Consider the following 18,336-nt stretch of genomic DNA (forward strand, 5'->3'; position numbering starts at 1 on the left):
CTAAATTAAAGGGCAGGACCTCCAGGGTTGTTATCTCAGGATTGCTACCTGTGCCACATGCTAGTGAAGCTAGAACTAGGAAGATTATACAGTTTGGTATGTGGCCAAAGAGTTGGTATGGGAGGGAGGGCATAAGATTTTTGGATCATGGGGCTCTCTTCCATGGAAGGTGAGACCTGTACAGAAGGGATGGTTTACACCTGAACTAGGGAGAGACCAATATCCTAGCAGGAAGACTTGACAATTCTGCACGGTGGGTGTTAAACTTGAGATGCAGGGGAATGGGAACCAGAGTGCCAAAACTGTTAGTGAAGAGGTTATGGAGGCAGATGTTGCTAAGACTTCAGACAAAGTTATGAATCAAAAGGTTGAACATGGTGTGACTAAAGTCTGGAACTGCCTCTATTTCAATGCAAGAAGCATCAGAGGAAAGGTGGATAATAGTGCTGAAGATGAGGTAGCTGGTTTACAAACAGAGGCAATGTGTAGTCAGGAGAGGCTGATGGTAGGACAAAAGTGCAGACAACAGGACGAGTTGCAATGTAAAAGGCAGACAAAATCGAAAAGGGTGAATACAGGACTGAATGTGTGCAGAATACAGAATAAGGTAGATGAACTTGCAGCACAGTTGCAAACTGGCAGATATAATGCTGTAGGCATCACTGAATCATGGATGAAAGATTATAGTTGGGTTTAATGTCCAAAGTCACATATTGAATAGACAGACAAAAAGTAAGAGGGGTGGAATTGCTCTGTTGGTTAAAAACAAATTAAATAATTAGAAGGAGGTGACATGGGGTTAGAAGGTGTTGAATCATTATGGATGGTGTGAAGGAACTGCAAGGGTAAAAAGACCCCCCCCCCCCAAAAACAGTAATAAGGATGTGGACTACAAATTACAACGCGAGATAGAAAATGCAATGCAATGTTACTATAGTCATGGGGGCCTTCATAATGCAAGTAGATTGGGAAAATCAGGTTACTGCTGGATTACAGGAAGGGGAATTTCTAGAATGCCTATGCAATGGCTTTTTAGAGCAGCTTGTGGATGAGCCCACTAGAGGACCAGCTATTCTGGGTTACATGCCGTGCAATGAACCAGAACTGATTAGAAATTAAGGTAAAAGAACCCTTAGGGGAAAGTTACCATAATATGATCAAATTCATCCTGAAATTTGAAAAGGAGAAGCTAAGTCAGATGTATCAGTATTACAGTCTGGTAAAAGGAATTACAGATGCATGTGAGAGTAGTTAGCCATTATTGATTGGAAAAGAACACTGGCAGGGATGATGGCAGAGCAGCAATGATTGGAATTTCTGGAAGCAATTTGGAAGGCACAGGATATATACATCCAAAAGTGGAGGAAGTGTTCTAAAGGAAAGATGACACAACTGTGGCTAACAAAAGAAGTCAAAGCCAATGTAAAAGACAAAGAGAGGGCATTTAATATCGCAAGAATTAGTGGGAAGTTTGAGGGTTGGGAAGCTTTTAAAAACCAACATAAGGCTATTTGAAAAAGCAATTTAGAAGGTAAAGATGGAATACGAGAGTAAGCCTGTCAATAATATTAGAAGATATCAAAAATTTCTTCAGATTCATAAAGTGTAAAAGAGAGGCAAGAGTGGACAAGACCGCTGGAAACCAATGCTGCAGAGGTAGCAATGGGGGAGCAACAAAATAGTGGATGAACTAAATAAGCATTTTGCATCAGTCTTCTCTGTGGAAAACACTAGCAGTGTGACGTCAGAGGGAATGAACTGTGTGAAGTTACCATAACTAGAAAGGAGGTTCTTGGGAAACTGAATGGTCTGAAGGTAGACTAGATGATGTACACCCAAGAGTTCTGAAAGAGGTGGCCGAAGAGATCATGGAGGCACTAGTAATGATCTTTCACAATCACTAGGTTCTGGAAGACTGGGAATTGCAAATATCTCTTCACTGTTCAAGAAGAGAGAGAGAGGCAGAAAGGAAACTATAGGCCAGTAAATCTGACCTCAATGGTTGGGAAGATGTTGAAGTTGATTATTAAGGATGAGGTCTCAGGGTACTTGGAGGTGCATGATAAAATAGGATGTAGTCAGCATGATTTCCTCAAGGGAAAATCTTGCCTGACAAATCTGTTGGAATTCTTTGAGGAAATAACAGGCAGGATAGACAAAGGAGAATCAGTTGATGTTGTGTACTTAGATATTTGGAAGGCCTTTAATAAGGTGCTACAAGCCCATGGTATTACAGTAAAGATTCTAGCATAGATAAAGCAGTGGCTGATTGACAGGAGGCAGAGTGTGAATAAAGGGAACCTTTTCTGGTTGGCTGCTGATGATAGTGGTGTTCCACAGGGGTCTGCGTTGGGCTCTATTCTTTTTATGTTATATGTCAATTTATTTGGATGATGGAATTGATGGTCTTGTTGAAAGGTTTGCTGACAATATGAAGATAGGTGGATGGGCAGGTAGTTTTGAAGTAGAGGCTACAGAAGGACTTAGATAGATTTAGAGAATGGACAAATAAATGGCAGATGGAATACAGTGTTGGGAAGTGTGTATGGCCATGTGGTAGAAGAAATGAAGGGGTTGACTGTTTTCTAAATAGAAAGAAAATACAAAAAAGTGAGATGCAAAGGTACTTGGTAGTCCTTGTGCAGAATTTCCTAAAGGTTAATTTTGCATGTTGAGTCTGTGTTGAGGAAGAGAAATGCAATGTTAGCATTCCCGGAAAGCGGAAGTTGATCAGGGCATCGAAGGATATGGCTAGAAAACAGGTGTATGGGGTTGAGTGGGATCTGGGATCAGCCATGATGGAATGGTAGAGCAGACTCAATGAGCTGAATAGCCTAATTCTTCCCCTATGTCCTATGAATATGAGGGAGTGGAATGCTTGCATTTACTCTATCTATACTCATAATTTTGTATGCTTCTATCGAATCTTCTCACAATCTTCCACATTCTAAAGAATACAATCCCAACCTATTCAATCTTTCCTTTTAACTCAGATCCACCAGACCCAGCAACACCCTTGTAAATTTTCTCTGCACTCTTCAAAACTTGTTTACATCTTTCCAGTAGGTAGGTGACTAAAACTGCATACAATACTCCAAAGTCTTATACAACTTCAACTTTACAGGTCATCTGATCAGCAGCTACAGGAAATGTTTGATGGAGAATATTGCTGCTAAAGGAGGTTCTACCAGTTATTAAATATAAGGGTTCACATACCTTTTCCAGTCTGTTTATTCCTCTGGTTAGATGCTGCCTGACCTCCTGAGTTCCTCCAGCACTTTGTGTCTGTTGCTCTATATTTCCAGCATCTGCCGTATCACTTGTGTTTTATATCTCTATTTTTAAATGGGTTGGACTTTGACATTTGACACACAAAGTGGTTGCTAGAGTCATAGAAAAGTACAGCACAGAAAGAGGAATATCTAGTCTGTGCCAAGCCATTTAAAATGAATAGACCCATCAATCTGCACATGGACCGTAGCCATTCATATCCCTACCAACTATGCACCTATCCAAACTTCTCTTAAAACATTGTGATTGAGCTTGCATCCACCACTCCTGCTGACTGTTCCACATTCTCCCCACCCTCTGATTGAATAAGTTCTTCTTATTGACTTTTAATAGTGGTTGGCAGTCCAACTTAAAGGTGTATTACCGCCACCAACTGGATTAGAGTGTGGCGTAGAGATTTGGGAACTAAAACCTGTATGACTACTTTTTTCCAAATTAAAGTTAAATTACTGTACCCCAAAGTCCTAAAGTAATTTAAGACAACACTGTAAATTAAATTAACGTCACTCCTGTCACTTAATTAAGTTTTAAAAAGAAAACTATCAACCCCAACGATTGTAATGAAGCCTGCATTTGATTTTTTCCAACTAGTATGCTTCACACTGTAACAGTATATGCTCAACTGTTTCATAATGATGACAAACCTACTCAATCCAGAATAATGTTTTCCAACAATACATAAGGAATAATTAAGCATAGTATGCCCAATTCTAGGTCGTGTCAATATAATTCCTTCCCTTCTTGTTTTACCCTTCTCTCATAACCTCAGCAGCTTTATGTATTTTATAAAGCTGTCTCCCCTTATGCCCATTATCCCACAAACCTTGCCATAAGTCCCCAATTCTAAACCCTGTAAACCTCTTAGCTTCTGCTCATTCCCATCAACACCTTTTTGTGCAGGGACCCATACGAAGCAGTTATACAAACCAATACTACAAATATGATGAGTTCTAACAGCCAATCTGACCAACTACTAGAATGACCAATTTTAAGACTCATCGAAACTGAAAGTGTGTGGGGGGTTAACATTTCACCTTTCACCGTTAACCCATGACCTCTGTAGCCTCACCCAATTTACCCTATCTATATCCCTCATAATTATGTACACCTCAATCAAATCTCCCCTCAATATTCTACGTTCCAAGGAATAAAGTCCTAACCAAGTTAAATATTTCTTAGATCAAATGCGCAGGCGTAAGGGTCGCAGATCGTTCCTAACATCGCGCATGCGTTCCATGGGCGAAAGGCTGGGGAGAACCGGTAACAGGTAGGTCTCTAGGTGGGCGTTTCATCAGTACCCGCGTTCGCAACTCGACAGAGGGACAATTACTGTGAGCCCGGACACACCGTGGGCTCGCAAAACCGGATAGTACTGATCTATTCCCTCCGTCAGCCCCATGATTTGTATCTGGGCCCCGGGGAGCTTTCTGCTGATGAGCGAATGTACTGCCGCCATTTCTGTGGCGCATGCGCTTCGTTGGGACCGTGGTGCACAGGTCTCTGAATCGCATGGGGTTTCTGGGTAAAGAGGCAGCCATGGGTGACATTTTCATCATTTGCCCCACTGGTCCACAGGGCATGTTTTGGAATCGCAGACGGAGGGAATCAGATCGTATGAATCTCCCAGATGCTGTCGTGCTCCAACTATCTTAATCCAAAAATATAGTTCCGAGTTCATCTCGGATGAAGAGTACCTTCCAGTTGATGAAAATGTCGCTTAGTGCTGGATGGAAAAGAAGAACAAAATCCTTCCATCAGCTTTAATTCTTAAGAAAATCACTCTGTTCTATCTCCTCTTGTTTGGGACCTTTCTACTCATGAGAAAGTGTCTTAGACCATAAGACACAAGAGCAGAATTAAGCCAATTGGCTCATCGGGTCTGTTCTGCCATTCAATCATGGCTAATCCCTTTTTACCTTCATCAACCCCATTCCCCGGCCTTTTCCCCATAACCTTTGATGCCATGTCCAATCAAGAACATTTCAATCTCTGCCTTAAAGACACCCAACAACCTGGCCTTCACAGCTGCCTGTGGTAACAAATTCCACAAATTCATCACCCTCTGGCTAAATAAATTTCTCTGCATCTCAGTTTTAAATAGATGCACCTCTGTCCCAAGACTGTGGCCTCTTGTCCTAGACGCTCCCACCATGGGAAAACATCCTTTTCACATCTACTCTGTCTAGGGCTTTCAACATTCAAAAGGTTTCATTGAGATCCCACCCTCAATCTTCTTTTCTAAATTCCAGTGAGTACAGACCCAGAGCCATCAAACATTTCTCTTATGATAACCCTTTCATTTCTGGAATCATCCTTATGAATTGCCTCTGGACCTTCTCCAATGCCAGCATGTCTTTTCTTAGATAAGGAGCCCAAACTGTTCACAATACTCAATGTGAGGTCTCACCAGTGCCTTATAAAGCCTCAGCGTCACATCCCTGCTCTTATATTCTAGACCTCTTGAAATGAATGCTACATTGGATTTGCTTTCCCCACCACTGACTCAACCTGCAAGTTAACCTTTAGGGTGTTCTGCACAAGAAATTCCAAGTCCCTTTGTATCTCAGATTTTTGGATTTTCTCCCCGTTTAGAAAATAGTTTGCACATTTATTTCTACTACCAAAGTACATGACCAAGCACTTTCCAGCATTGTATTTTATTTGCCATATTCTTGCCCATTCTTTTAATCTGACTTAAGTCTTTCTGCAGCCTTCCTGTTTCCTCAACACTAGCTCCCCTCCCCCCCCACCAATTTTCATATCATCTGCAAACTTGGCAACAAAGCCATCTATTCCATCATCTAAATCATTGATATACATCATAAAAAGCAGTCTCAACACCTACCCCTGTGGAACACCACTATTCACTGGCAGCCAACCAGACAATGATCCTTTTATTCCCACTCGCTGCCTCCTACCAATCAGCCAGTGCTCTAACCTTGTTAGTAAATTTCCTGTAATACCTTGGGCTCTTGGTAAGCAGCCTCTTGTTTGGCACCTTGTCAAAGGCCTTCTGAAAGTCAGAATATACAACATCCACTGCATCCCCTTTATCTTTCTTACTTGTAATCTCAAAGAATTCCAACTGGTTTGTCAGGCAAGATTTTCCTTTAAGGAAACTCTGCTGACTTTCTCCTATTTTGTCCTGTGTCACCAAGAATTCCATAACCTCATCCTTAACAATTGACTTCAACATCTTCCCAACTACTGAGGTCAGGCTAACTGGTCTATAGTTTCGCTTCTGCTGCCTTCCTCCTTTCTTAAAGAGTGGAGTGACATTTGCAATTTTGTAGTCCTCTGGCACCATGCCAGAGTTCAATGATTTTTGAAATATAATTGCTAATGCATGCACAATCTCTAACGCTACCTTTTTCAGAAACTGGGGTGAAGTTCATCTGATCTGGGTGACTTATGCATCCTTGGGTCTTATAGCTTTTTGAGCACCTTCTCCCTTGTAATAGTAACTGAACTCATTTCTCTTCCTTCCACACTACAACATCTGGTGCATTACTAGTGTCTTCCACATTGAAGACTGATGCAAAGTACTCATTTAGTTCATCTGCCACCTCCTTGTTCCCCGTTATTATTTTGTACCATTCTCTCTGGTGCGTGGAAGGTCATGTTTGACAAATCTTATTGAATTTTTTGAAGAGGTTACTAGGAAAGTTGACGAGGGTAAAGCAGTGGATGTTGTCTATATGGACTTCAGTAAGGCCATTGACAAGGTTCCACACAGAAGGTTGATTAGGAAGGTTCAATCGTTAGGTATTAATATTGAAGTAGTAAAATGGATTCAACAGTGGCTGGATGGGAGATGCCAGAGAGTAGTGGTGGTGGATAACTGTTTGTCAGGTTGGAGGCCGGTGACTAGCGGTGTGCCTCAGGGATCTGTACTGGGTCCAATGTTGTTTGGCATATACATTAATGATCTGGATGATGGGGTGGTAAATTGGATTAGTAAGTATGCAGATGATACTAAAATAGGTGGCGTTGTGGATAATGAATTAGGTTTTCAAAGCTTAGGCCAGTTAGAAGAGTGGGCTGAAAGATGGCAGATGGAGTTTCATGCTGATAAGTGTGAGGTGCTACATTTTGGTAGGACTAATCAAAATAGGACATACATGGTAAATGGTAGGACATTGAGGAATGCAGTAGAACAGAGTGATCTAGGAATAATGGTGCATAGTTCCCTGAAGGTGGAATCTCATGTGGATAGGGTGGTGAAGAAAGCTTTTGGTATGCTGGCCTTTATAAATCAGAGCATTGAGTATAGGAGTTGGGATGTAATGTTAAAATTGTACAAGGCATTGGTGAGGCCAAATTTGGAGTATTGTGTACAGTTCTGGTCACTGAATTATAGGAAAGATGTCAACAAAATAGAGAGAGTACAGAGAAGATTTACTAGAATGTTACCTGGGTTTCAGCACCTAAGTTACAGAGAAAGGTTGAACAAGTTAGTTCTTTATTCTTTGGAGCATAGAAGGTTGAGGGGGAACTTGTTAGAGGTATTTAAAATTATGAGGGGGATAGATAGAGTTGACGTGGATAGGCTTTTTCCATTCAAACAAGAGGACAGAGTTAAGGGGCAAAAGTTTAGGGGTAACACAAGGGGGAACTTCTTTACTCAGAGAGTGGTAGCCGTGTGGAACGACCTTCCAGTAGAAGTGGCAGAGGCAAGTTCGATATTGTCATTTAAAAAAAATTGGATAGGTATGTGGACAGGAAAGGAATGGAGGGTTATGGGCTGAGTGCAGGTCGGTGGGACTAGGTGGGAGTAAGTGTTCAGCACGGACTAGAAGGGCTGAGATGGCCTGTTTCTGTGCTGTAATTGTAATATAGTTATATGGTTACATAAACATATCAAACAGTTGTCCTGGGTAACAAGTAACCTGTAGATTTCAAGCACAAAAGTGCCACATTCCAATGAGAAAGACTTCTGTCCTCCCCTTCACATTCATTGACATTGCCATTAGTGAGTTCCCCACCATCAATCACTGGGGGTAGGGGAGTGGTCAGAGGAATTAGTGTCTAGGATCAGCCATGCAATATCAAGAGCTCTTTGTAGCGCTGTGGAACACGACCAGAATTTAAAATAATACCACTGTTTTCTCTATATTTTTCAGAGTGGCACGGACCAACTATTGGGCTGAGCAGGAAATTTTTTTTACACAGCCTGAAAACTGTGCAGCAATTTAAATTAACATTATATTTTTTTAAATCCAGCTCACGGCAACAAAACCTATGTGCACGGGAACATTTCAGTTACTGTGTGGCCTCACACCCATGCAGCTAAGAGGAAACAGTGTATAATACTAATGGAGAGAGTCAAATTGGGCCAAGTCACAGATTGAAGATAGGCTGAAGTTGTCTGTTGTGATACAGACAGGAAGACTGTCAGAGCATTTGATGGTCAGTCCAGATGCCTGATTTGTGCTCAGAAGATGACTTCTTCCCCCAACTTGAATTGAACCTTGCTGTAACAGTGTGATGTCAGAGGTCACTCATCAGTTTTGCTACCTCTGTCCAGATACTTGAGGAGTGACCAGATATTTCCTTTGTGACACCAATATATCAGTTGTTGATCCTTGGAGATGAGGAAGTATCTCATCCCAGCCGGAAACGGGCTGTGTCCCTGAAATGAAGTTTTCTGTTGTAATTCAGAGAAATCCACTGGAACTGAGGTGCTGAGAACACACCAGCATTTGTTCACCGGAGATCAGTTCTTCAACTGCATTGATTGTGTGAGGGATTCACTATATCTGACGTCTGACGATGAATTGATAGAGAACTGTGAGAAAGGATTCACTCACTCATTCCACCTGCAAACACACCAGCAAGATCACACTGAGGAGAGGCCTTTCATCTGTTCTGATTGTGGGATGGGATTCACTCAGTCATCCAAAGTACAGAGACACCAACAAGTTCACACTGGGGAGAGGCCATTCACCTGTTCTGTGTGTGGGAAGGGATTCACTCACTCATCCCAGCTACTGGCGCACCAGTCAGTTCACACTGGGGAGAGGCCATTCACCTGTTCAGACTGTGGGAAGGGATTCACTCGGTTGTCCCAACTGAAGGTACATCAACGAGTGCACACTGGGGAGAGGCCATTCACCTGCTCAGACTGTGGGAAGGGATTCACTCAGTCATCTCAACTACTAGCTCACCAGTCAGTTCACAATGGCGAGACTCTGTTCACCTGTTCAGACTGTGGGAAGGGATTCACTCGGTCATTTCTACTGAAGGTACATCAGCGAATTCACACTGGGGAGAAGCCATTCACCTGCTCAGAATGTGGGAAGGGATTCACTCAGTCATCCCAACTACAGAGACACCGGTCAGCTCACACTGGGAAGAGACCATTCACCTGCTCAGACTGTAGGAAGGGATTCACTCAGACATCTGACCTCCTGGCACACCAGCGGGTTCACACTGGAGAGAGGCCATTCACTTGCTCTGAATGTGGGAAGGGATTTACTCACTCATCCAGCCTACAGAGACACCAGAGAGTTCACACTGGAGAGAGGCCATTCACCTGCTCAGATTGTGGGAAGGGATTCACTCATTCGTCCAGCCTACAGACACACCAGCGAGTTCACACTGGGGAAAGGCCTTTTACCTGTTCAGACTGTGGAAAGGGATTCACTTGGTCATCTCTACTGAAAGCACATCAGCGAATTCACACTGGTGAGAAGCCGTTCATCTGCTCAGACTGTGGGAAAGGATTCATTCATTCATCTGACCTGTTGGCACACCAGCGAGTTCACACTGGGGAGAGACCATTTATCTGTTCACAATGTGGGAAGGGATTCACTCAGTTATCCAACCTACACAGACACCAACGAGTTCACACTGGGGAGAGGCCATTCACCTGCCCAGACTGTGGGAAGGGATTTATTCAGTCATCTCAACTACTGGCACACCAGTCAGTTCACACTGGGGAGAGGCCATTCACGTGTTCAGACTGTGGGAAGGGATTCACTCAGTCATCTCAACTGAAGGTACATCAGCGAATTCACACTGGGGAGAAGCCTTTCACCTGCTCAGACTGTGGAAAGGGATTCACACAATTATCCACCATACAAAGACACAAGCGAGTTCACACTGGGGAGCGGCCATTCACCTGTTCCATGTGTGGGAAGGGATTCACTCAGTCATCCAGTCTACAAAGACACCAGTCAGTGCACTCTGGGGAGAGGCCATTTACCAGCTTTGACTGAGGGAAAGGATTTACTCAGTCATCTCAACTACAGACACATCAATGAATTCACACTGGGGAATGTCTGTTCACCTGCTCAAACTGTGGGAAGGGATTCAACCTACAGAGACACTAGTAAGTTAATACTGGGGAAAGGCTGTTCACCTGCCCTGTTTGTCAAAAAGGATTCACTCAGTCATTTGAACTGAAGCTACACCAGTGAGTTTACACTGGGGAGAGACCATTCACCTGTTCAGAATGTAGGAAGGGATTCATTCACTCATCCCACTTTGTGAAACTACCGAGTTCACACTAGCAAAAAGTTTAAATAAGATGCATGTTGGATATTTAACCATCACAGTTGCTGAATCCAGAGTTAAGTTCAAAAGTGACTGTTGGTATCGAACTCTGCAATTATTGCTGCTTTTCATCAGACCCAGTTCTGCACCCTGGTCACTGGGCATGGAAGGAGTTTCTTCTGATGTTCACCTTTAATGCGAGTTTAATATTCTGGATCTGTGACTAATAAATCGGTTATATTTTAAACTCTGTCTTAGATGTTTAGTGAATCTATAATACACAGTGTACAGTAGAGTCAACATAGCCCTCTAGCTGGATTGATAGAATACACCACTGTCATCTAAAGTATGAAAGCAGAATGAAAAACAATTTGGATGTTCAATGGAGCAGAGTCAGAAACCAGAGACAGGTCAGCACAGGGCAGAGTTTGGCTCACTGCACGGAGGTAGGAGTAAGAACAGACAATGATGAGCAGGGAAACAACAGGGGATGGGGTAACGAGTCTCAGAGTAGCAATTGACAGAAAAAAGCTGATAGACAGAAAAAAAGTTTGATCTTGACTGCTAACATATTGCTTGTGAGAGCTTCTGTTGCATTATTAAGAATAATAAGATGATTTGGTAGTTGAATAAGTGGCTGAGGAACTGGTGCAGAGGGCATGACCGGTGATTCTAGCCATGACCAACCTGTCAAAGCATTTCATCACCATATATGTAAGTGCTACTGGATGATAGTTATTAAGGCAGCTCACACTATTCTTGAGCACTGGTATAATTGTTGCCCCTTCTGACTGTAGAAGTGAGGGGTTGAAAATATCTTTGAATAGTCTCCAGTTGGTTGATACAAGTTTCAGAGCCTTGCCGGGTGCTCCATCTGGGCCTGTAAGGGTTCACCCTCCTGAAAGAATGCCTCTGAGACAAAGATCACAGGGTCTCTGTATCCAGCAGGGATCCTCACAGCCATAGTTGTATTCTCTCTCTCAAAGCAGACATAGAAGGTGTTGAGCTCATCTGGTAATGAAGTATTACTGCCATTCATGATGTTGGGCTTTGCATTGTAGGAACTAATGGCCTACATACCCTGCCAGAGTTGTTCTGCATCTGATGTTGCCTCAAACCTTGCTCTGAATTGTTTCTTAGCTCTTGAAGTAGCCCTCCGCAAGTCAAACTTGGTTTTCTTGTACAGATTTGGGTCACCAGACTTAAATGCCACAGATCTAGCTCTCAGCAGACAACGAACCTCCTCGTTCATCCATGACTTTTGGTTTTGTAATATACAGTAAGTTTTTGTTGGAAACACTCATCCACACAGGTTTTAATGAAGATGGTGACAACTGCAACGTACTCAGACCTTGAATACAGTCTACCAATTTGAAGCAGTCCAGAAAGCACCCCTGTGCTTCCTTTGTCCATGCCTTCTTGGTCGTCACTAATGGTGCTGCAGCTTTCATTCTCTGCCTTTAATCAGGGAGTGAAAGTACAGCCAGGTGATCAGACTTTCCATAGTGAGGGTGTGGAACAGCACGTAAGCATTCTTGTTGGTGTTGTAAGTGGTTCAGTATGTTGTTTCCTCTGGTACTACAAGTGATTCGTTGGAGATAATGATTTCTTTTTCAATCTGGCCTGGTTAAAATTTCCCAAAATGAAGGGGGAGACATCAGGATGTGTTGTTTCATGCCTGTTGATCACATCGCTCAGTTTGTCTAAATCCTGTTTGACATTGGCCTGAGGTGGATTGTACACATTACCAAAATGATCGCTGAAATCTCCCGTGGCAGATAAAATGGACAAAACTTTTTAGCGAAGTGTGCCAGATCAGGTGAATAGGTTTGAGACATCATCGACTCATGTGTACACCACGAGGAGTTGATCATGAAGCAACCCCCCCCCCCCCCCCCCACCTTTGGCTTTAAAAGTCTCAGTGGTCCTATCTTGGTGGTGTATTGTGAACCCGTTAATCTGAATCACTGCAGTCGGGACTTGAAGGGGTTAACCAAGATTCCGTGATATAAAGGATGCAACCGCTTTTAATGCCCCTCTGGCACAACACTCCAGCTCTGAGATCTTAAGTTTTATTTACCAGAGAATGTACATTTACCAGTAAGGTAGTTGGTACCGGGAGTCGAAAACCTAGTTTTTTTTTTAAATGCACTATTAGCCTAGCATGACAACCTCATTACCACTTAAGGGGATAGCCTATGGGCAACAATCGGTTTTAAGCAGTGATAGTGTAATCACATTAAAACATTGTTACTGACTGTACAGACATTAGATGCAGTTGTGGTTCTCAACTGCAGCTGAAACAGGAATATTTAATCGTATCCATCCAGCTGCCACTTTGAGTTCATCCTTAATTTGGCACCCCAGAAGTGACAAATTGTGGTTGTATAGTCCCAGAGTGCTAAACTAATAAGTTGCAAAATATCACACACAAAATGTGTTTTGTTTGAATTTCCAGCATCTGCAGATTTCCTCGATGTTGCAAAATATATATCTGACTAAACTATCAAGAAGCTACAAGAATGTGCTTACCAAAGGAATGTGACTCAGCAACCGTTGTAATGAACATTGTACAGTACAAGAATAACGAAGTAGCGGAGATGAGTCGATCACAGACTGCAACGAATGTGTCGGTTGATGATTGGAAGGACTGAGTTCGCCGGAAATGGTGAACTCGCCCTGTTCTTTATGTACAAAAAGAACGCTTTGTAAACAGTAAACACGAGTGAATCTGCAGATGCTGGAAATAAAGAACACAAAATGCTGGCAGAACTCAGCAGGCCAGACAGATGCTGTCTTTGTAAACAGTGTACTGTATTGGATGTCTCCTACCATCTCTGACGAGAGTGAATGTAAACTTCCTCTTGCAAGGAATAAAGGCGCTTGATAAAGATTCACTGAATTGGTATTGTGTTTTGTGAAACTTAATAGAGAGAGAATAGATTTCTGAGGTTTTGCCGAGGTGCGGTAGCGAGGTTTGGAATTCCACGTGACTGAACTGCTATATGGAAATTCCCTGGGAGTAGCAATTGGCATAAAGTAAGTTTCTTGCTCCTTTGGACATTCCCTCCTGGAGTCAGACTTGAGGTTTCTGTTTTGCTGCCGTCCTATGCACTGCAATTGATATTGAGTCAGATTGTTTCCTTGGCGTTCTGACGCTTTCAGAGTGCCGACTGGAACAGACTGATAAGGTGCAAGAGCCAGAACACCTGAAAAGGATCGGACCAGCGTCTAGGAAGCTAGGGTTCAGGGAACCATGTATGTACTAATGAAGTAAGTGACACTTATAGGTCGGCCCTACATCTGGGCGCATAAAATTCTGATAGTTAAAACGGGAAATTAGACTAAAGAAACAGGTAAGGTAATAGCGTGGCCAATTAAACCTACAGGATGCTGGAGTGAAAACTGGTAGGTTGATAGAACGTTAGTAAATGTAAATAGAACAAAACAAGAATAAAAATAAAGACAGAGCAGGATGCGTCTTTCCCTGATCCAGAAAGAGAAATCACCACATGTAAAGAAAAGTAACACTGGAAATCATACAATGTGTTGAAATCATATAGAAAAGCTGCAGAGACAACTTGCTGCACAGAGAGAATAATGTGCTTTTGGATCTGAAAGAGGCAAAGAGAATGAACATGGATTGAAATGAGCCTCAGGATAGTGAGGTGCCCTTTCAAAACAGCGATGCGGAGACATTTCTTGAGCCAAATAGTGGTGAATTTGTGGAATTTGTTGCCACATGCAGCTGTGGAGGCCAGTTCACTAGGTGTATTTAAGGCAGAGATTGACAAGTTCTTGATTGGACATGGCATCAAAGGGTATGGGGTGAAGACAGAGGAGTGGGGATGACTGGAAGAATTGGATCAGCCCATGATTGAATGGCAGAACAGACTTGATGGGCTGAATGGCCTGCTTTTGCTCCTATATTTTATGGTCTAATCATTTTCCCCAAGTATCCATGCCTCAGTATGTGTAGGGTCACGAAGATCAAACAGTTCTAACATCTTTCCAGATTTGTCGCTGCTATGAGACACTAATGTTCTTAACCATCTATTTGAGAGTTCTGGCTCTAAATGATTGCAATCTAATGTTAATCCATACACCCCTTGAAACACCATCCACAGACAGAACACAAATGCAGCAGGTTGTTAATAGACAATAGACAGTAGGTGCAGGAGTAGGCCATTCGGGCCTTCTAGCCAGCACTGCCATTCACTGTGATCATGGCTGATCATACACAATCAGTACCCCGTTCCTACCCTCTCCCCATATCCCTTGACCCCGCTATCTGTAAGAGCTCTATCTAACTCTCGAATGCATCCAGAGACTTGGCGTCCACTGCCTTCTGGGGCAGAGCATTCCACATATCCACCACTCTCTGGGTGAAAAAGTTTTTCCGCATCTGTTCTAAATGGCCTACCCCTTATTCTTAAACTGTGGCCTCTAGTTCTGGACTCACCCATCAGTGGGAACATGCTTCCTGCCTCCAGTGTGTCCAATCCCTTAATAATCTTATATGTTTCAATCAGATCCCCTCTCATCCTTCTAAATTCCAATGTATACAAGCCCAGTCGCTCCAATCTTTCAACATATGACAGTCCCGCCATTCCGGGAATTAACCTTGTGAACCTATACTGCACTCCCTCGATAGCAAGAATGTCCTTCCTCAAATTTGGAGACCAAAACTGTACACAATACTCAGGTGGGGTCTCACCAGGGCCCTGTACAGCTGCAGAAGGACCTTTACTCAATTCCTCTTGTTATAAAGGCCAGCATACCATTAGCTTTCTTCACTGCCTGCTGTACCTGCATGCTTGCTTTCATTGACTGATGTACAAGAACACCTAGATCTCATTGTACTTCCCCTTTTCCTAACTTGACTCCATTTAGATAATAATCTGCCTTCCTGTTCTTGCCACCAAAGTGGATAACCTCACATTTATCCACATTAGACTGCATCTGCCATGCATCTGCCCACTCACCCAACCTGTCCAAGTCACCCTGCATTCTCATAACATCCTCCTGACATTTCACACTGGCACCCAGCTTTGTGTCATCAGCAAATTTGCTAATGTTACTTTTAATCCCTTCATCTAAATCATTAATGTATATTGTAAACAGCTGTGGTCCCACCACTGAACCTTGCGGTACCCCACTGGTCACAGCCTGCCATTCTGAAAGGGACCCGTTAATCACTACTGTTTCCTGTCAGCCAGCCAATTTTCAATCCATGTCAGTATTCTGCCCCCAACACCATGTGCCCTAATTTTGCCCACTAATCTCCTATGTGGGACTTTATCAAAAGCTTTCTGGAAGTCCAGGTACACTACATCCACTGGCTCTCCCTTGTCCATTTTCACAGTTACATCCTCAAAAAACTCCAGAAGATTAGTCAAGCATGATTTTCCCTTCATAAATCCATGCTGACTCGGACTGATCCTTCTACTGCTATCCAAATGTGTTGTAATTTCCTCTTTTATAATTGACTCCAGCATCTTTCCCACCACTGACATCAGGCTAACTGGTCTATAATTCCTGTTTTTTCTCCCTCCTTTCTTGAAAAGTGGGACAACATTAGCCACCCTCCAATCAGCAGGAACTGTTCCTGAATCTATAGAACATTGGAAAATGATTACCAATGCGTCCACGATTTCTAGAGCCACCTCTTTAAGTACCTTGGGATGCAGACCATCAGGTCCCGGGGACTTATCAGCCTTCGGGATTTGATAAGCGATCTTGAAGTAAAGGAGCCATTAGGAGGTAGTGACCATAATATGATAAGTTTTTATCTGCAATTTGAGAAGGATAAGGGCAGATCAGAGGTGTCAGTGTTGCAGTTGAATAAAGGAGACTATGGAGCCATGAGGGAGGAACTGGCCAAAGTTAAATGGATGGATATCCTAGCAGAAAAGACAGTGGAACAGCAATGGCAGGTATTCTTGGGAATAATGCACAAGGTGCAAAATCAGTTCATCTCCCAGAGAAGGATTCAAAGGGGGGGGGGGGGAAGAGAAGGGGCCACAGTGGTTGACAAAGGAAGTCAGATTGCATAGCATTAAAAAAAAAAGTAGTATGACAGAGCTAAGGTGAGTGGGAAGACAAATGATTGGGAAATTTAAGGAACAACAGAACTTAACTAAAAAGGCAATACGGGGAGAAAAAATGAGGTACGAATGCAAACTAGCCAGGAATATAAAGGAAAATAGCAAAAGGTTTTTTTTGGTATGTGAAGAGAAAGAAGATAGTTAAGAACAATGTTGGGCCCTTGAAGAATGATTTGGGTGAAATTGTTATGGGAAACAGAAAATGGCAGAAGAATTTAATAAGTACTTTAGATCTGTCTTCACTAGGGAAAACAAGCAATCTCCCAGATGTATGGATGGGCCAAGGACATAGGGTAACAGAGGAAATGAAACAGATTGACATTCGGAAGGAAACGGTGATGAGTAGACTGATGGGACTGAAGGCTAACAAATCCCCAGGTCCAGATGGTCTGCATCCTAGGGTACTAAAGGAGGTGGCCCTGGAAATTGCGGATGCATTGGTAATCATTTTCCGATGTTCCTTAGATTCAGGATCAGTTCCTAAGGATTGAAGAATGGCTAATGTTATCCCACTTTAAGAAAGGAGGGAGGGAGAAAACAGAACTATCATCCTGTCATCCTAACATCAGTAGTGGGGAAGATGCTAGAGTCCATTATTAAAGATGAAATAGTGGCATATCTAGATAGCAGTGATAGGATTGGGCCGAGCCAGCATGGATTTACCAAGGGCAAATCATGCTTGACTAATCTATTGGAGTTTTTCGAGGATGTAACCAGGAAGTTAGACAAGGGAGATCCAGTGGATGTAGTGTACCTTGATTTTCAGAAGGCATTTGATAAGGTCCCACACAGGAGATTGGTGGGTAAAATCAGAGCTCATGGCATTGGGGGAGAAGATATTGACATGGATAGAAAACTGGTTGGCAGATAGAAAGCAAAGGGTAGCGGTGAATGGGTGTTTCTCAGAATGGCAGGTGGAGACGAGTGTGGTGCCACAGGGCTCGGTATTGGGACCACAACTGTTTATGATTTATATCAACGATTTAGATGAAGGCATTGAGAATAACATCAGCAAGCTTGCTGATGATACTAAGCTGGGTGGCAGTGTGACATGTGATGAGGATGTTAGGAGAATTCAGGGTGACTTGGATAGGCTGGGTGAGTGGGCAGATACTTGGCAGATGGCGTTTAATGTGAATAAGTGAGAGGTTATCCACTTTGGGAGTAAGAACAGGAAGGCAGATTATTATCTGAAGGGAGAAATACAAAGATCTAGGAGTCCTTGTTCATCAGTCACTGAAGGTGAATGAGCAAGTGCAGCAGGCAGTGAAGAAGGCTAATGGAACGTTGGCCTTTATTACAAAGGGAATTGAGTACAAGAGCAAGGAAATCCTTTTGCATTTGTACAGGGCCCTGGTGAGACCACACCTGGAGTATTGTGTGCAGTTTTGGTCTCCAGGGTTAAGGAAGGACATCCTGGCTGTAGAGGAAGTGCAGCGTA

General features: G+C 42.9%; 1 protein-coding gene across 1 annotated transcript in view; it reads left to right on the forward strand.

Moving 5' to 3' along the window:
• The window catches only part of LOC140715535 (uncharacterized), a 105,957-nt gene extending 92,267 nt beyond the window's left edge, over positions 1–13,690 (forward strand). Inside the window, exon 5 of the mRNA XM_073027888.1 lies at positions 9,201–13,690. Coding sequence (XP_072883989.1) covers positions 9,201–10,511 — 1,311 coding nt within the window. The 3' untranslated portion in view covers positions 10,512–13,690. The remainder of the gene's footprint in view (positions 1–9,200) is intronic.
• Positions 13,691–18,336: the final 4,646 nt, after the last annotated feature.

Source organism: Hemitrygon akajei, chromosome 24 (genome assembly GCF_048418815.1).
Source record: "Hemitrygon akajei chromosome 24, sHemAka1.3, whole genome shotgun sequence".
NCBI classification, from domain to species: domain Eukaryota; kingdom Metazoa; phylum Chordata; class Chondrichthyes; order Myliobatiformes; family Dasyatidae; genus Hemitrygon; species Hemitrygon akajei.